Source organism: Cinclus cinclus, chromosome 8 (assembly GCF_963662255.1).
Source record: "Cinclus cinclus chromosome 8, bCinCin1.1, whole genome shotgun sequence".
NCBI lineage: Eukaryota > Metazoa > Chordata > Aves > Passeriformes > Cinclidae > Cinclus > Cinclus cinclus.
The window spans coordinates 29166220-29185928 of record NC_085053.1 but is presented as its reverse complement, the minus strand read 5'-3'; the positions used below and the strand labels follow the sequence as shown (position 1 = coordinate 29185928).

Sequence of the window (19709 nt, the reverse complement as noted above, 5' to 3'; positions counted from 1 at the left end):
AACAAGGACACAAACACAAGGCTACAAACTCAAAAGCAGCAGAAAATATAAAAGCTCAAAACATTCCAAAAAGTGATGCCCCTCCTCAAACAGAGAGGATGAAAATGAAGGAAGGGTGTGAATTTCAGGGGCAGAATGAACTGAAAGACTATCGAATTTCTTATGAAGAAAAAGGAAGTTATGAAAATTCTCAGAGGTAAATCCTTTCTCCAGTGTCTCATAACCCATTAAATCAGGGTTATAAATTAGGGGATGTGCTCCTGTTTCTCACTGCAAAGGAATGGAGAATAAGTGGCAATAGGGAGCAGCTGCCTGTATCTGACTTAAGTGGCAAGAATTTTGGCAAAATTTAAAGTAAGAATGACAATGTGGCCATTGTAACAATATCACTAAATCCCAAGTAACTACCACCACCAATTCCCATTGTCTTTTCCATATTTCCTGGCTCTGCAGTCCAGACTTGGCTCCCTCTCCCAGGTGCTCCCACTCTCATCCACAAAACATTTCTGAGCATTATCTGATGGAAACATAAATTATCCCCACGGAAAAGGTCCCAGGGTTTGGGTTTATTCTGCTCCACATGGACAGAGTTATGAGCAGGTGAGCCCTGCATCAACCTAGAAAATGTGGAATGCCAACCAAATGCTCCCCAAACACCGAATCAGGGATCACTAAATGATAATTACTGGACTTTAGGACAGTTTAGCAGTGCATTCTGACTGATAAATACAGCAATCACTAATTGCTTATGTTAACTGGATATTTTTTTCATGTATCTGTATCCAATTTCCACCATTATTAAGCACAAGCTGCTATTTCTATTAAGGTGATTGGATCCTCTCATTTAAATAATCAAAAAAGAGCAGGAGACTTCCACAATGAAGCTAGAAAATACATCAAGTGTAGAAGAAAATGGGAGAAAGAAGGTTCCTGAATTAATTTTGATGTGTTCCTTGTGGAGACAGGGGACACAATGAGACAAGTGGTTTCTACAGTGTCAATGCCATTTTAAGTTTACAAGCTGCAAAATTTCAGTTTTGTTTTTAGAGTTTTGCCTATCCTAATCAAGCATTAAAACTGCCCTGAAAGACAAAAACCAAAACAAACCCACACAGAACTACACCACCCAACCTGCAAGATTCAACTGCTGACAAAGCCCTAATGAAAACACAGATATTGGTTTTAAAAAAAACCCAAAGCTGCATTAAACACATTAATCAGCTGTTGTTCCACCTGTTCTGAAGATTCATTTTTATATTAATTTTACATCCCTGCATTAAAAAGAAGTAAATTATTTCTTTGAAGCTCATCCAGTTCCAACCCATGCCATGGGACAGCTTCTACTAGCCATTATTCAGGAGATAAAACCGAGATTATTTCACTTAGTTTGAAGCAAGAAGATGAAATATTCTGCATGGAAACTTCAGGAGGAGAAAACAAAGTTTGGAAACAGCACTGATGAGCTGGAAACACTTCCAGGGCTCACAGGGACGAGGGGAGCACACGAGGTCCCCATCTCAGACTGTTCCTACAACTTTCCTGTGCAGGTATTCAAAACTTCCCAGGAAAACCAAGGTAACCCACCCAGAGTGACAAGAAACACGTCAGGAAAAGCTCTGTGACACCCCCAGGTGCTGCAGCAGGAGTAAACATCTCCATCTCACTCAGTTCCATAACTCAACTTCACTGGATTCTGCCAGGATTTCTCCCTCCAGTCAAAATCCTGAGATTCAAACCCTTCATTAAAAAAAAAAAAAAATTACACCAAGATTTGATCCCTGCACGAGCCACCCACTTCAGAGTTGGACTCCATGATCCTTGTGGGTCCCTTCCAACTCACAATAATCTGTGATTTTATTTCCCTTTATTTTAAATATTTATCCCCTTTGCCACAGATTGCTGTACATCACAGAGGTTACATGGATGTTAACAGCCACCCAGAGGAGGCTGCTCAGATTTCAATTTCTCCACCAAAAAGATAAATTTCTACTTTCTTCTCCACAGGGGCATTTTTAGCACACAGTGGTAGAGGAGGAGCCACAGCCATGGAGCTGAAAACAGCTTCCAACCACTCGTTTTTTTTGGGGTAGAAATGTACTGAGCAAAGGAAAAACACAAAACACACACCAAATTGTCATTTTCTTGCCCAGACAGAAACAAAACCCAGCACCACATCTCAGATTTTACAACTCCCTAATTTATTACCACATTTGCTCCAGCAGATTTTTATTTTAAATATGAGTTACGCCCCCAAAAAAGCCACATTTAGGTTTTCAAAGATTCTTAGTTTTCCTTTCAGTGAGGTATTACTGCATTTTCCTTGTCCTTGGAGAGTTTTATCTGGGATTACACACATGTACCAAAACACAGCTGTTCCACTTCTTGGCTCCTTTCTTTTTTTCCCAGAGAAAAATCTGCCTCTATCAGGCACCCAATTAGCTGCTCACTATCAAAAGGCTGCTTGGACCTTTCATCTGCTTGAAAACTGGATTCAAGTGAGAGGGTGTCATGGCAACTGTGGCTGGGGTCATTTCCTACTGCAGTTTTTCAGTCACCAAAAATAAAATAGCAATAACAACAATAGAAGGTTTCTTTGCTGATTAAAAAAAATATATATATTTGTTATCCCAGCTTGCAAAGCAGTAGCTGTGTGAAAAGGAAAATTTTATTATTTTTTATGAGAAATCTTCACTTGACAAAAGTAGAAACTGATTTCAATTCAATGTTCAACACTCTTTTAAAAAAGTGAAGATCATATGCAGGACACAAAACTTGCAGCAAATATGCAGTGAAATTAATGAAGAATTTAAAATAAAAAACTCAGCTCAGTACACCACAGAGTGTTTGTTTCTCTAAATATTTCACTGAGCAAATGGGATAGATAATTATATAGGAGATTCTAACTAATGAGCTAAGGACAGTAATGAAAACTAAAACAAAATAAAAAAAAGGGAAGTTCATGATCCAGGGTGCTTTTTAGCCTTGAGTTATAAATAGAAGTAATTAAAAATAATAAGGAAACCTCAATCCTTTGCCAGATTTTCTTCTGTTTGGATGAAAAAAAGAGGGAGGGAAAAAACACCACAAATTTGCACACATTCCCAGATAATGCATTTTTTAAACACAGAGTTAAGTGGGGGGATAACAGGGAAACACAACTAAATTGAATCACAGATCTCACTTCTGTGAGAGCTTTTCTTTGGTGAGAGGAGACTGAGGAATAGCTGGCACACAGCCACTGATGAGCACACCTAGGAAGGTCCTCACTTGGTTTATACAGAAAATGCCACAAGTTCACTTGGCAAAAAGTGCCAAGTGCTTCGTCTGCAGCTTCTTCAGATGCTGGAGTGCTCCAAGGAGCCTGAGTGCTCCATTTCCTAAAGCTTCTCCCCATTCTTCAGATGAATCCTCCCTCAGCTCAGCGCCATCAGTGCAGGACACCCTGGTTGATCCTGAGACAAGAAGTGATTTCAAGTCCCAGAAGAACAGAGCCCAGCCCTCTGCCTTTCACCCCCTTCTGCTCACCATGGCCACACACATTCCCCTGGCACCATTTTCCAACTGAGTTCCCTTCCAAACCCTCTGAAGGCACCTGGGTGAAGCCCAGCCCTTGGTTTCACCCTCAGCCACCACACAACCACCAGCTCTGCCCTTGGAGAAGCTGCAGATGCTCAGTTCCAGCCAGACAGAACAACTTCAGCTCTCTCTTGACACATCAAAAGCTGCTCCCAGAGGGAAAGGAGGCCTGGCTCCCTTACCTGATCCACACCTGAGTCCTGGGTCAGGGGTCCCAGATTCCTTGCCTCAGTGCCATCCAGTTGCACACCTGTACCCATGAGGTCCCAGACCCGAAGTTACCAGGCTGTAAAATCCTCATGGCCCTGTTGTACAATGTCTTTTCACTGAATATGGAGACTTTCATACGACAGGGACTCAGTGATGATTGTTGGGGAAGATGAAACAGGAAAACCTTATAAATACGATTGCCTGACAAAAGATTTTGAGAATATGGAAACTAAAAGTGAGATTGAAGTGAAAGCAATCTTTGAGATACCAAGCCTTAATTATGGAACAACTGGAAACAGGAGTATGGGCAGCTGAGAGTGATCCCCTCTGGACTGAACAATTCCCTCTGCTTGCAGACAGCTCCAAGGGTCAGAGCAGACCCTGCCAGCTCGGCAGAAGGGTCCACAGAGGAGTTTTTAGGGTTTAAAATGGAACACAGCATGGTAACGCAATGATTCTCATAGGCTGTGTGTAAATGCTGTAGGATTTGTATCTTGTACTAGACTGGTCAGTGAAAATTAGAATATTCAGCAGAGAAGATTTCCTGTATTGTAACGGGAACTTCGCTCTCCTACCCTTCCTTTTATTCTTGCTCTTGCTCTCTCTTGCTCTCACTCTTGCTCTCTGGTGCCTGCTCTGAGCTGTGCCTGGCAGCTCCAAGCAGGGCCCTTGCACTCCCACCCTTTGCCATAAACCACAAATTCCCAGGCCTGGCTCCAGAGATCTCATCTCTGTCCATCCCCACCGTCCAGCCCCTCGACGCTCCTAGAGATGATCTCAACCTCTGGCTCCCCTGCTGCTTGTGAGGGCCCTGCTTTCTGATCCTTTTTATCCAGGTGCTTTGTTTTCACCTTAGACTTCCTAGTTTCCACAGGGGCGACTGCTGCTGGCTGAGAGTGCCCTTGGGGTTCAGCTGGAACCTGGAGAGATGTAACATCTGTGGGTTCCACTGCTGCACCAGCAGGTTCTCCCTCTTTAAGGCAGGGGGAGAGTTTCTCAAGAGTTGGGGAAAGGTACTCCTTCAGCATCTGGCCCATCTCCTTCACTGGAAACCCCACCCACTCTGGATGGTTCCTTTCTGAGGTGAGCTCTGGGGCAGAGTCAGGCTCAGGGGCAGCATCCTTAACCTCTGGGGCAGGGTCAAGCTCTGGGGCAGAATCCCTGTTTCCTGGGGTAGGTATCAGTGTTGTCATCCAAATCAATCTCCCCCTATCTCTGAATGCTACATAGAACAGGCATATCAGCAACACCAGCCACTGGATGTTATCATTAGCATTTAGAGGAGATTTACACCCTTCAGAAAGTGGTGGAGTAGACCCAAAAAACTGGGTAAAGGTTTGGGACAAAAAATTTTCTTCTCCAGCATGGAAAACCGAGGGCAAAAACACCAGGAGGAAATGGAGACAGGCAGCTGGTGCCAAGGCAAGGAGCAGGGTGAGGTTCCCCACAGGCATTGCTGTACCCACACACATCTGGAGCCACCCAAGCAGCCCCAGGATCTCCCTCACCGGGATGTTCTCTCGGGAATACACGAGCAGTGCTTGAACACTGACCTGTGCCACCAGGGACAGCTCAGGTTGGACATCAGCAGGAATTTCTCCATGGAAAGGGTGGTCTAGGCTTGGAATGGCCCAGGGAGGGTTGGGGTCCCCACCCCTGCAGGTGTCACTCAGTGCTCTGGGCTGGGGATCGGGCACAGCCAGGACTTGATGTTCCTGAAGTGCCTTTCCAACCTTAATGATTCTAGGATCTGACCAAACTAGAAACCCTACTCCAATCACATCTATCCAGCTCCTAATTTAACATGTGCATTTCCTTGTCTATGTTCCCCCACCCCCACCATTTGGGGTTTTTTCTTAACAGTCTTCTCTCACTTCATCTTTACTCAGCAATTTCCAAACTGGAAGAGACTTCCCGAAGTTTTTGCAGGAGCTGAAACTCACTCTGCCTGCAACCCCACAAAGCATCACCTGAATTAGCAACAACAAAAAAGAAGACATCTTTATCAGACAACCCAGGATTTTTTTTTTTTTTGGCTGAAATTCCACTCTTTTTGTTAATGGAAAGTTAAATATATAAGTCCACTAAGTTTTTGTTCTCATGAAGATTATTGCCAGGTCAAGCTCAACATATCCATGACCTTGCAGCCTTATTTTTTTGAGGATGAAAGGTAAGGTTTGAAAAAGGTTTTTTAAGAGCCACAAACAGGAAACAAAATGTAGCTGAGAGATTAAACAGAAGATGAAAGACAACATCAAATCTCAGCTTACAAAAATAATACATAATAAAAATATAAATAAATCAAATGCTGTTGTGGTAAGTGGCCATTACAGACAAAGCTGAGAAATAAAGGGATTGAGAAAAGCTGTCCCAGTGTCCCCAGGTGCGGATGCTGCTGCCGCCACAATCCTGGCTGTGATTCCCGGGAAGGCCGAGGTCATTGGGAAAGCAAAGTCCCAGCTGGGGCAGGATGGATGCAGAGTTCAGAGCCCTCCCCCACTCCCACCCTGCTCCCCATTATTCTCCACTCAAGCTGAAAGCCACCAGGGCTTTTCCTCGGCCCCTCTGTGTCAGCCAGACTTGGGAAGCTCGGCAGGAATTGCTGAGGGATCCAGGAAAGCACAAAAGGCTCCTGCTACAAAGAGCCCTTTCATCTGGGCCGTGTGTCCATTAAACACATCCTGCTAACGTGCATGTGCTTTATAAAGTGATTATAAAGTGAAGGCTCAGTCACTAACTCAACGGCACAATAAGATTTTTAAGTCTATCACTGGAAAAGTGGGATTGGAAATGAGGAGCTGGGAATGCTGCACAGCTCCTCTGATAACGCTCAGGGCCCGGTACCCCAGCTGAATGTGGATTTTGTATGTTTTTAGGCTTTCTCATTGCTTTATTTGATGACATTCGGGCACCTCACACAGTTCAGGAAAGCATGGAAAAGAGGATTCAAGCCTTGACACAGTGATCCTGTTCCCAACATGATGCTCTGAGGACACTGGAATCACTGCTCTGGCAGGTTGGAAACAGAAAGTTAATAAATAAAAAAATAATAGAAATAATAGATCAGACCTTGCTGTCACACCATGGATCAGGATGAACCGGTGAGCTGCAACTCCTGCTCCTATCAACACCAAAGCAGTGAACAGCCACTTTATCCATATTTTTGCCTCCCTTTCCTTTTCCCACAGGGGCTCAGCACCTCCTGAGATTTTGAATAAGGTAGATATAGACTCTCACCAGCTCCGTGAGAAAGGAAGCTATCTTCTGTCCACCAAAAGGAAAAAAAATGTTTTTAAAAAAGTAATTAAAAAAAAAACCAAAAAAACTCTTTTTTTCTTTCTACATCATGAAAGCAAAGGCAGAAGTTGAGAATCCTCCCCAGCGTGGGTGTGGCTGTGGGCCAGCTTTGCATTCCAGCCTGTGCAAACCACAGCTTTGCTACAGCAAGGTTTCCATATTTTAAATATATTTTTAGACTTAGGGCCTGATGCTGACACTGGCTCTAACCTCATTTCTGAGCAAGGAACCCAAAAAGGATCCCAAACAGGCTGCAAACCTGTTTTTCCTATTTTTCCTCCTCTTTATCCTGACCTTCCAGGCTCTGTGAAGCAATCCAGACGACACAAACCAAGCAGGTCTGACATTTCCAAGGAGCCATCCCAAAGCAGCTCTGCATTCATTTCATCCCCACTCCACATCTTCCCAAAATAGCTGCTGCACCTTCACTCCTCAAGGAGAAATCCACCATCCCAAGCACTGTAAACCATGGCAATGGATGTCGGGTTTCACTTATTTTGGAGGCCAAGTTTCTATTCTTGGAAAGGTAGGAAAAAGCAGCGTTTCAAAGTCTGAGGTTGCAATTACCAGAACATACTTTTTTAAAAAAAAATTTATTTCTAGACTTTCAGCCAACCACTTGCTGAATAAATACATAAATATGAAGGGGGAGGCAAAATTCTATTTATAAGATGTCACAGTGAATCAATATTTTAAAATTCATGAGATAGAATTTCACACCAAATAAAAATAAACAAATGGTCATTTCTATTAAACAAGTTATCTCCTATCATGGCTATGCTGGGTTTGCTTTAATTTTGGCTTTGCAGCCTGTAGTTTTAATGGAAATATAGCATCATCAGTATGTCAGTATTTAAAATTTCAGAAACCAAACACAACTTTTGGAATAAAATTCCGTGTTCCCAGTGGTGAGCTCAGCACAGCAGAGGTTCCTCTCTGCCAAGAACAGCTGGATCATCAGTGAACTGAATTTAAGAACTTCAAGACTATCAAGCACATCCATCAAAGCAGTTACTGAAATGATCTAGGGATTGTAAAATGTAACAGCAGCAGAATTCAAATGGAAGAGCCAGAATATGATAATTTATATTTATAGTTTCACTTTGGTCAAAAGTAAAAAATTAAAACTAAGATTTCTTGTTTTCCCCAATTGCACTAATGAGTGGTTAATAAGAGACACTTGGCTACTTAGTGTCATTAGGTTTGGATTTGCAACCTCCACTCATCTAAAACTAACAAACTCTCAGAAGTTCACAATTTCCATCCTCCTCCTGCAATGTATGTGAATATTAACTTTCTTCCAGTTTTTTCAACAGAACCTCCTTCAAGGAAGACACAAGAGGCTGTGTAGCCAGGAATAAGATTTTCTAATTTTAATCACACAGCTCAAAGACTGAAATTTACAGTTTAGAACCAGCTGCCTAATGTGACAAACAAGCACCCTCAGTGCTGATTCCTGCCTGCTCCAGAAAGTGCAGCTTTCCATACGAAATCCACCTGAACTCCACCACAACAGACCAAGGCAATAAATCCAACATCACACCTGGCAGTCCTGCAGAGCCACTGGCAAAAAGCATAAAAGACAATTCTGAAATTCATATTCCAGACAATTTCTTGGGCAAAAAAATGTGCTCAAGGGAAGTCAAACTACCTACAGCTGTAGCTTATTTATATTAAATATCCTTTCATTGTTAAAACTGCTAATGTGCATTAACCTCCAATTAAAAACACTTTATTTTTATCCTCCAATGCCTTCCATACCACACAAAAAATCCTGTCTCCAAAATGTTGGTTTGGCACCTCTGGAATACACCTGTCCATGAGGGCTTGACCAGACTTCTGCCAACTGGAAAAAGAGAATCGAGAGGGAAAAAAAAAAAAAGGCTTTTTTTTTTTTTTTTTTTTTTTGCAGGTTCAGCTTCCAGTAACAAAATACAAACTGCAGTTTAGGATCCATGAAGTGGAAGTGACTCTTCCTCCTCATTCCACACTTCTTGCAATGATGGGAGATCCTGCTTCTTTTTTTATTCTCCCAATAGTCTTTATCAAAAGTCAGAAATCTCGCATGATTTCAGTATTGGAGAAAAGAGGAAAACCAATCTGCTAATCCACTGACCATGAAGAAAGCAATAAAAACATCCTGGATGTGACCTCCTCCTGTATCCATCTTCCATCAGCAGCTGCCCCTGTGCTGCAATGGACAGGCAGCTGCTGAAAGCAAAACTTACTTTTTGGAAAATTTACTTTAGCTCCCACAAAATGCACAATTCTGTAGGGTCACCAAGGAGTCCACTGGAGGGTATTCCCAAAAATACTCCTGCCTTCCAGCACATCCAGCACCTCAGCAGCTCCTTCAGCCCAAAAAGCCTCACACCACTCATTTTTCTCTTCCAGTAGAAGTCAGACACAACCAGTCTCTGCTGAAGGTTGGGGATCCCAGTTCCAGGGTTTGGGAAGCATCAGGAGCTGTGATCCCACCTGGCACAGCTCCAGGAATGGTCCCTGGGCAGGAGCAGCTCTGCTGTCACCCCACAGTCTCCAGTTTCTCATCCACGCCACGTGGAGCGGGGAAGGACAAGGAACCATCACGGGCAGGGCGGACCACACAGCTGATCCCTGTGCCCACACAGCTTCTGGGAAAAAGCACTGTGATTTGGAGGAATCCCAGAAAAATCCTCGTGCTAACTCACCATCCACTGCAGTGCCAAAAGCTGCCCTGACACTCCTGCCCCACGCAGTTTGGCGTTCTTTGATTTTCCAACAAATCAGAGGCTCTCCTGGCTCTCCATGTGGCATTCCCAAGGGCTGGGAACCTTTTCCAGCCTTGGCTCAGAGTCTGGTTCTGCTCCAGGCAAACAGGCTCCCACTAAAACTATTTTTGGGAGTCTGCCCCCTTTCCCCCAGTCCATCACCACAAACACCTCCCCAGGTTTTGTTTGATATGAGTCCTGAGGTGAAAGCACGGCCCGAAAGGAAATGTTTCTAATTCCTCCTTTGCTGAAAGGGAGAGAAAAGGGACTGAGCAGGGCCAGGGAGGTCCTGGGAGCACCTGGGCCCTTCGGTGTGGTACCACCACATCATCTCTGAACTTATCTCCACGTGCAGTTTGGTGTGAAATCCCCCAAAACCAGCACAAAAATAACCCTACCGGGGTGAACACGCCAGAAATTCTGCTTAAGGCATTCCAGCTCCTAGAAACTTTTATGGTAACTTCCAGATGTGTCTATTTTAAAGTTGGTTGGTTTTTTTTTGTTTTTTTTTTTGTTTTTTTCCCCTGGCCTCATTCCCACCTGTGACAATCCTAAGTATAGCCAAAAAAATTCCTACAGCATTGTAGGGACATGTGCAAAAGAAGGTCAAAACTGGACAGGAACACTGGCTAGACAGTTCTGCAGACATGCTGAAAGGAAAATCACAAATTTTTAGCCAAAAGGCAGGAGAGGGTTCAAACCACACAGTCCAAGTTGTGCAAATCCATGAGCTCAGAGGCCAACAGCATCACACAAAAATCTGTTTTCATCAGCTGCTCCTGGCTGGGAAGCTGCTAAAGGGAGATGTAATAGTTTGCTTTTACTAATTATTGCAACTGTGCAAATATACTTCTGCAAAATCACTTGGGAGACTCTCCATGGAGGCAGTTGATAAAGCAACTCCATTAACACTTGTCCTGGGATTGGGAATGAGTGTTCCTAATTTGTGGCACCAGGATTGTTTCAAAAGTCAGCTCAGATTTTCACTGCTAAAGCAGACACATAATTTCATCCAGATTTCCAGGGAAGAACAAGCAGAGCACAGGATTCAAGCAATAACTTGGCTTATGTTTTATATCAGAAAAGGAAAATTTCCACAACAGACATTGCATAAGCACTGATTTTTTATACTCCGTTTTCCATGGAAAAGAGAACACAAGGATATCCTTTCAGATTTCATTAACACTGCATGGTATTGAACAACAACAAGCTACAGGAAAATGATGACTGAGGAATGCAGGCTCTCTACATTTTTACACTTTATTCTCCATTAAACCTACAATAAAAAAGAGCTAGTAATCAAAACCCCAGCAAAATTTTGGACATACAAAACAAAGATTGATGCATCAGATAAGTCACTAAAATTGCAATTATTAAGTTATATTATTCACCCATAGGAAAAAAATTAAAAGAAAAAAAAAATTAGCATTTTCCTATTCAACTGCATCACAACAAATCAGTCTTGGGCCATTATCCAACCCTTAGTGAAGTTCCCTGATCCATGAAGCACTGCCATTTCCAGGCTCAGGTAGCCCCAAATCCCAGTTCCATCCATGGAGTGCCCTAACAATGGGAATAAACAAAATTTCCTTAGAGCTGGGCAGCTGCACACAGGAGGGCACTGAACTGACAAAGCTCCAAGCATTTCTCGGCCAATTTCTCCCCAAAAATTGACACACAAACAAACAAAAATCTGTTTATTCTGAATTCTTCGTTCTAATATAAAGACAGACCAGAATAACTGGGAAATACACGCACCAAAAAACTTCTTTTTTTTTTTTCCCCCCCCAAATTCAAACACATCTTGCCTCTTTGAAAGAAGAGAATTTCTTGATTATTTTTGACAACAAAAATAAATTTTCTTTCTCCCCAGTGCCTTGCCAGGCTATGTCAGCAGAGGAGCTTCTCATGCCTCTCAAAAAAAAAAAAACAAAAACAAAAACAAAAAAACAAAACCAAACAACAACTACAATTACCAAAAAAAAAAAATTTAGTGCATTTCCTAGTGTTATCAGCCCTGCCACAGCTGAGATTCCCAATCACCTCCCAGGATATTTGAATTTCTGCTGTCCCAGGGACTGTGGGATCCTTGGGCACAGCTCATTATCTGCCAGCCCACCTTGCTGCTCCACATCCCAACTTTTATCTGCCTGGGCCAGCTGCATTCCGGGTGTTTGAAGTGGAATGTCAGCCTTGGCTGATGCCACACCACTGAGGACGCCCTGACCCTTTGAAGAGAGGACTCAAAGCTTAATTAAAAATTCAGATTTGCTCTGCCCTTCCACCAGGACCTCTCGCTGTCTTTTGGAAATGTTTCATGTTAGCAAAAAAAAAAAAAAAAAAAAAAAAAAAAAAAAAGGAATGTGTGTGGAAAAGGATAAAAAACTTGGGCTGTCAGAGAGCCTCGAATACAGCTGCTGGAGCTGGATAATCATGGAAAACAGATGAGGTTTTGCTCCACTGGTTTCTACTCTGTAATTATTACCACAGCACACACTACTGCCAAAAAATATTAAAATAGCCCAGAAAGCCTTACCTTTTTTTTTTTTTTTTTTTTTTTGTATTTCAGGTTCACAAGCTGAAAGTAAGAAGAAAAAAAAAGGAAGCAGTTTTTTGTGCTGAGGGTGCACATGGTCCAGGTTTCAGAGCTGGAGGACCTGGGCTTTTACACCACTTGCTGTGCAAGTACCTCACACTCACCACAGGTTTATTTATAAAGATCTATCAAAAGAAGTGGAGAAATGTGTGAAACCTCTGATTTCAGAGATGGACAGCCACCATTCTGGCATTTAAACTGGTCTGCAGGACAGCTCAAAATGGGATTTATCTCTTCTAAACAGTAAATCCATCAGCCAGAAGACAATCCCATTAGAAAAAATAAATAATGCTGCATTCTGCCAGTGCTCATTTTCAAAAGGACTGAATAAATGGACAGTTCTGGTGACACCAACTCTTTGCCATCACTCAAAAATCGTCCAAGAATGTGGATTTTTCAGCCCATAAAAACCCCTGGACGTGTCTCCATCTCTTGCGTCGTGCTTGTCTAAGCACAATCTGTTCTTCTTGAAAAACATATGGCCAGACAAGCTATTAGAGAGATAAACAAACAATATGCTCACCAATCAGCCAGAAGCCTGTACAAAGCTGTTATTTTACACATCACTGCATCACCTGATGTATTAATATACTATTGTTTGCACAGTATTAATATCAAAGATAAACCGGGGGGGAAAAAAGTGACCAGCAAGCTGCTTTTTTTTTTTTCCAGATTCAAAATGCCCTTTTTTTTTTTTTTTTTTAATTCTACCCCCAAAATCAGTGACAATGAGAAAGGGCTGTGCTTCCTTCACAGAGCAGGAGCTCAGAATTAAGATGGCAGAGCTGCTTTCACAAATATTTGAGACCCTCTGGGCCTACAACTTTTGTTACTTTCTGGCAGGAAACATCAAGATGCATTTTGAGAGTTACAGAGGCATTTGATGCTTTTCATCTTCAAAGCATTTCTTATTCCTTTCAACTCTGGCTGCAAGTATTCTATCCCTGTACTGGAGATGGAAATGTTACCTTGCCCCACACTATCAAAAAATATTCCTCACCTCACCCAGGGCAGATTTAGAGGCTTAAACCTTGCCAAAAACCAAACCAACCACTCACAAAAGTTCTGGTTTATTCTTTTCCTGCCTTCACCTCCCAACTAAAGAATTCTAGTTGTTTCAACCATCAAGCTACTCTGTAATTTCAGCCAGGCCAGGGAAGCTGGGATCAGAGGAGCCAGGTAGCAGCGATGGTGAAACTCCACCCGCAGATCAGGCCACGCCACAACCACCAATTCAGTTATAATTTTAGTAAAAAAAGGCTCTTAACTTTGAATTAGTGCTGAGTGGCAGCTCTGCCCAGGGGAATATATTACAGGATTGTCACACAAGTACTCACTGACCTAGCTCCAGCCCTTGGCAAGAGATGCCATAGGATATTTAGGATGCAGTTTGCTGAGGAATGACAAGGAATATGGAGCTGGGATTGCACACTGCCTCCCAAGGATGCAGCCTGCTGCCAAAAGGTGTTCCCTGGAATGACAGGGATGCTGTCAATGTGCTCTGCCTGCTGAAAAAACAAGGGAACATTTACAGGTGACTGTGGTACAGCACAACCCACGATCCTTCTCCAGCACCCTCCGTCCCGCAGGAGGGAGAGGGAAGGGAATGGAAGGGACTGTGGTGAGGCTGTTTCTGGTTGATTTGGGAAATCACTCTGGGCAGAAATATAAACAGATCACCTCTGCTGCTCAGGGCAAAAATCCCTGTAAAGATGTGTACGTACACACCACCCACACCTCAGGATGTGAAAGGGAAGACACAGAAACATTAACTGGGGGTTTGGCAGAACTGTCAGACAGAGGGGGAACAACAATTAATCAGAGCAACAGAGAAAATCAGACAACTGATGAACTTTCAATATTGAAGTGCTCCTGGAGAAATAACACAGAGGCAGACACCCAGGAACCCCCACACACTGCAGAGCCCAGCACTTGTTCTCACCGAGGGAATCCTTGCTATGGTACAAATATGTATATTCTGATTGGAAATTTAAATAAGAAACTCTTAAGCTGCTGTCCAACACATTCAACAAATGATGCAACTCACAAGTTGTCACCTACACTACATGATCCTCAGCTGCTCTAGGCAGCACCATTCAAGGAAAACATTTATTAATGAAACCAGAGCACTTGCATGGGCGAGGAGACAAAGCCCTCCCCAAAGGTAAGAGTCAGACACTGCCCTCATGCAAGTCTCTGTAAATAGAAAGCAGTGGTGCAAGTGCCAAAATCAAGGGTCAGGCTGGTGCTGCCATCAAAAACCTCCCTCATCCTCAGTCTGCCTGTAGCTTCAGCCTCTCTTCCAGCTGCACCTCACTCCTCTCAACGACGCCAAATAATGAGATTTTATGAGAAACACTCAGTCCTCACTGCTGCTGGACCATGAAGCACACGTAGAAGAAGGTACCAGAGGAAGGAGACACTGTGCAGAGGAGCAGGAGCTCGTTTACAGCACTGCCAGTGCTCCCACAGAAATCAGATTTATTTCGTATCTCACAGCTTCCCCGTTCATTACTCCCTGCCCCTTCCCACAGGCATTTAAGGCTCACAAATTCCATGCTTCTCTTACCTCTTCCACTTGCTCCTCTGGTGTCTGCTCTGGAGACTCCACCTCATCCTGCCTTCCTGCACTTACTGAGGCTCTGTCTACACTGTCCTCTTTTCCCAGACTCAAAACACACCCAACCAACCTCTCACCTCCACTCTACTGAGGCATTCCCACCTGCTCCCACACTCATTGGATGCTTCCTCCCCACCTCCAGCTCACACCGACCCTTCCTGCAGAGCCCTGTGGTGACACCACCTCCTGCCTGCTCCCAGGATGTGCAGATGTGGGAGCCACAGCTGGCAAGGACCAGAGCGTGGGGAGATCACGCAAGGGAAGCATTAAATCCTGCCGCTTCCTCCTCTCTGGTTTATGAAGCAAAATAAAACCGCAGCTCACTAATGGCTGGGAATCAATCCTTCCTCCTGCCACCACAGCTTCCCCTCACTAGTCCTGATTTGGGGCCTGTCACCCTCTAAACCAGGATGACACCCTTGGATTCATGTCCAGTTAAAGCACAGAAGTGTTCTCACTCCCCTTGCAAAAATCCCACACCTTTCCTTGCTGTCTTTTCTGCAAGCACAACCTGTTTGCATCAGCCCAAGCATCCGCACTGTGCTGGCAGCCCAACCTGGCACCAGGTGCTCACCACCACCCCTGAACAAGCAGAGAAAAGGGGGAATTCTGTGCCAGCTACACCCAGCCCTGCTCGAGCAGGTTTTGGAAATTTCAGCCCTAAAACCAAGTGAGAAGCACGGGCTGCAGTGACACATGTCATAACATTTTCTGTTCTCCTGTAGGAGGTCAGCAAAAAAAGCTTCTAAAATCAGGGGAGGTTTGTTCCCACCGGTTTTTAATCTTAAACAGCTGTAACAATGTTCCAGGGGGAAGCAGAGGACAGGCTGGGCATTAGCGTGATGGGAGTTGAGACAGTCAAAATAGGAAGCATATAAAAATAGAGCTCGGTATGAAAAGGGTTTCAGTTAAACTACCAGTTTCACCACATTAAATTACTTCAGGGCCTTAAAGATCCAACTAATAGTAAACAGAATTTTAACATTATTTGCATCCCCATGCACTGCCATCCAGATTGTTCCCGAGCTCGGATCATTGGTACAATTCTTGGAAAGAAAACCTGGCTCATCCTATGGTTAATTCCTGTGACAACGTATGTTTTTATGAGCTGCTTTCTCAAATACAACACACGTTGAGGTGATCGCATTATAATTTTTTTTAATGCCAGAAACGGATTTAGCAGTGCAATTATACCGGCTTAATTTGCATTAACAGAGACTCCACCAAAGCGAAGGATTACGCTTCTGTCTTTTGAGGGGAAATACATAAATGCGTATGCACGGCAGAAGGAGAAAAAAAAAAAGAGACTTCCTTGAATTCAGTACATCAATAATGTACCTTGTTAAGTGAAGTCATTTAAATCCGCGTCTCCTTAGCATCAAGGACAAGAGACAGCTCAGTGTTTGCCCGGACAAAACCAGCCCTAGGAGGCCGCCGGGCACAATGACGGTCCAGAGGTGAGAGAATGCAGCCAGTTTAGAGAAGATAAAAGGCCATTTGGGTAGAGACCCCCGCTGATCCTATGAAAGTGTCTCCTTTTCAATTTGGGAGGCTTTTAAAACTGCATTTGCTACTGACCATACCTTCCCCCTGAAAGCCGCCGGGGATCCGATTTCACTTTTTCCCCCCCCTCCCGTCGAGGGTCGGCAGCCGCCGGCTGCACCGCAGGTACCAGCGCTCCCTGCAAGTCCCACCAGCCCCTCGCAGAACAGCCCGCAAACAACGCACAACTCCCGGCACGGAGAATAACCTTCCCCCGAGCCCCGCCGCGGATCCAGCACCTGAATAAACTCCTCCTGCGGCACTCCGGGGCTGGGAAGCATCGCTTCCCCCGATCGCCCCGCAGCTCCTGCCCGCGGGATGTTCGGCCGGGACCGGCTCAGCCCCGAGCCCCCAGCCCGGAGCTGCCCCGGGGCACGGCGGGCACAGCCCCGCGCCGGGCTCGGACCTCTCCGCGACCGCGGGAGGTGGTTTTGGCTACTCGTGTTGTGTAAATTATGAACAAAACAAGAAACTGAGCGTGCCCCGCCGCTACGGTCCCGCTCGCCTTCGGACAGGCGGCACTGCGGGGAAAGCGGGGCTGGGGAGAGCCGGGAGAAGCCGGGGCTGAGGGAACGGGTCTGAACGAAGCAGGAGTTGAGGGAGCGGGGCCGGGGGAAGCTGGAGGTGAGGAGAGCCGGGGGATGAGGGGAGGGAAAGTTTGCGAAGAAGAAAAGAACCGAAGGGGAGACAGGGAATAAAGAAAGAAAGGAACGGAGAGAGAATGGGCAAGGCAGGAATCGGGAAGAGCGTGCGGAGGAGGGAGGGATGGAAGGAAGGAGGGAAAAGCAGGCGAGGCGCGGGCCGGGCCGGGCCGTACCTGCATGGTGACGACCCTCAGCTCCTCGGTGGCGAGTTTCCTCATCTGGCTGGCCAGGACTTGCGCCTCGTCCAGGATGGAGAACTCCGCCTCGGCGGCGCCCATCGCGCCCAGCAGCGCCAGGCACAGGAGGCCGAGCGGCCCCCGGCCCCCCCGGGCAGGGGCAGCGGCGGCTCGGGGCCGCAGCCGCCCGCCGCCCCGCGCCATGCTGGGGGAGCGCCGCGGGCACCGCCCGCCGCGGGCACGGCCCGGCCCGCTCAGCGCCGCGGGCCGCCCGCCATAGCAGGGGACGGCGGCGGGCGCTGCCCCGCGCTCACGGCGCTCCGCGGGCCCCGGCGCTGGGGAGAGACGGAGAGACGCAAACTGCGGCGCGGAGGAGGAGCGGGAGCGGCGGGGCCGAGCGGAGGCGCCGCGGGCAGGGGGAGGTGTCTGGGGCCGGGCCGGGCCCCCCGCGCCGGCCCCGCCCCGGAGGCCCCCGGAGCGGGCGGGGGACACGGCCCGGGGCGGCTTGGATGGGCCGGCAGTGTGTTCCGAAGAGTCGGCGCTCTGCCTCCTTTCGTTATTATTTTTTTTTTATTATTCTAAAACTATTGAAAAACTTTTCTTTCTCTCTCCCTTCCCCCCCCTCCCCCCCCCGCCTTAATTTAATTTATTTTATTTTATCCGTGTTCAACGTCTCTGTTCGCAACCCGGAGCACGAAGGCGTCCGTCCCCGGGCACGGCACCGCCCAGCACGGCCTCGTGTCGAGCCTTGAGGAAATGTTTGTAGTGCAAGTGGCCCGGGCAATAAACAAATAAATGAATGGAAGGAACGGCGGCAAAGCCCGGCCCGCTCCACGGCGAGCACAGCTGCGCTCCCTGGAAGAGCAACACGGCAAAGATACCTGGAGAAACACCCGCTTTAGGGCAGGAAATCCAAGGATCTCTGAATGGTTTGGCTTGAAAGTCCTTAAAATCTATCCGGTGCTATGGCAGGGACGCCTTCCACCTTCCTAGGGTGCTCCAAGCCCTGTCCAGCCCGGCCTTGGCCACTTCCAGGGGTCCAAGGGCAGCCACAGCTGCACTGGGAATTCTATTCCAGGGCCTCCTCACCCTCCCAAGGAAGAATTTATTCCTGATTGCTAAACTAAACCTAATCCCCTTCAGTTTAAAGACATTCCCTCTCGTTCTATCACCGTGCCCTTGTAAAAAGCTGTGTTGATGCTGTCATAAATACGAATCATGGCGTTGGCTTTTCTTAAGTATTAGGGTGGATACTACATGTGTGGTGTTGAAATGGTTTTTAAGATACAGTTTTCTTTAGGCGTAACATAGGCTGATAAAGCATCTTAACACCCAATAAAGACACCTGCTACTGATACACCAGCTACCAGCACTGACTGTAGAAACTGAAGACCACAGCCCAAATTTACACTGATTTAAAAAGAAATTAAAACCACAGCCAAGAAACATGCATGCTCTAAAAACACAGACAAGGAGTGGCCACGTAAAACAGTTCTTGGAATATGGAAAATTGTTTGCAGAAGAGTTGGAAAATGCACGATAGGTCTGTGAATCTGCAACAAGCTGATGAATTTAAGGGGTGTCTCCAACACAGCAGGAAACGACATTCCTGCTCTGAATGCCTAGCACCCAGCCATTATAACCTTTTGCTTAATTGTTTGTCTTTTAGTAAACCTTTTAAAATCCACCAGGAAAGCGAACCTCGTTTTTCACAATACCACGTGCACAAGCGCACGACACGCCCCGCATCCGGTAGCAGCATATTGAAATCTTAGAATGACAGAGTAAGTAAATTGGAAAAGACCTCCAAAATCATCAAATCCGACCATTCAGAACCACTGATCCATGTCCCCAGGTGCCACCTCCACATACCTTTTTGAACACTTCCAGTGGTCACCATCACATTCCAATCTTCCTACATTTCCTAATCTTCCTTACACCTTCCCTTCTGACCATCAGGAACCAAGCTACAACACCAGGTTGTGTTAGGAAGACTCAAAACAAGGAATAAATGTTGGGGGTGAAAGCCAAATTTCCAACTATCAACAAGCCCAAGAAGCCAAACACCAGGCCCACACAAAACACACACCCTCCAGATTCACTCATCATTAATTAACCCTTTATAATTGTGCAGGTGTAGATAATGTTTAATAAATCTGACCTGTAGAGGCACAGTTCAATAACCCATGTCCACAGTTACATTTTTAAGAGTCCTACCAGAGCCACCTGTGTCCTGTAGCAATAAATTCCAGGAGTTAGCAATTCATCCAAGCATTCATACAACATATTATTTACTAT

The 19709-nt window shown here is 45.6% G+C and overlaps 1 protein-coding gene across 1 annotated transcript in view; it reads right to left on the bottom strand.

Annotated features, from left to right (window-relative positions):
• CACHD1 (cache domain containing 1) overlaps positions 1-17615 on the bottom strand; it is an 88923-nt gene extending 71308 nt beyond the window's left edge. The window contains exon 1 of the mRNA XM_062497363.1: positions 17409-17615. Coding sequence (XP_062353347.1) covers positions 17409-17615 — 207 coding nt within the window. The remainder of the gene's footprint in view (positions 1-17408) is intronic.
• Positions 17616-19709: the final 2094 nt, after the last annotated feature.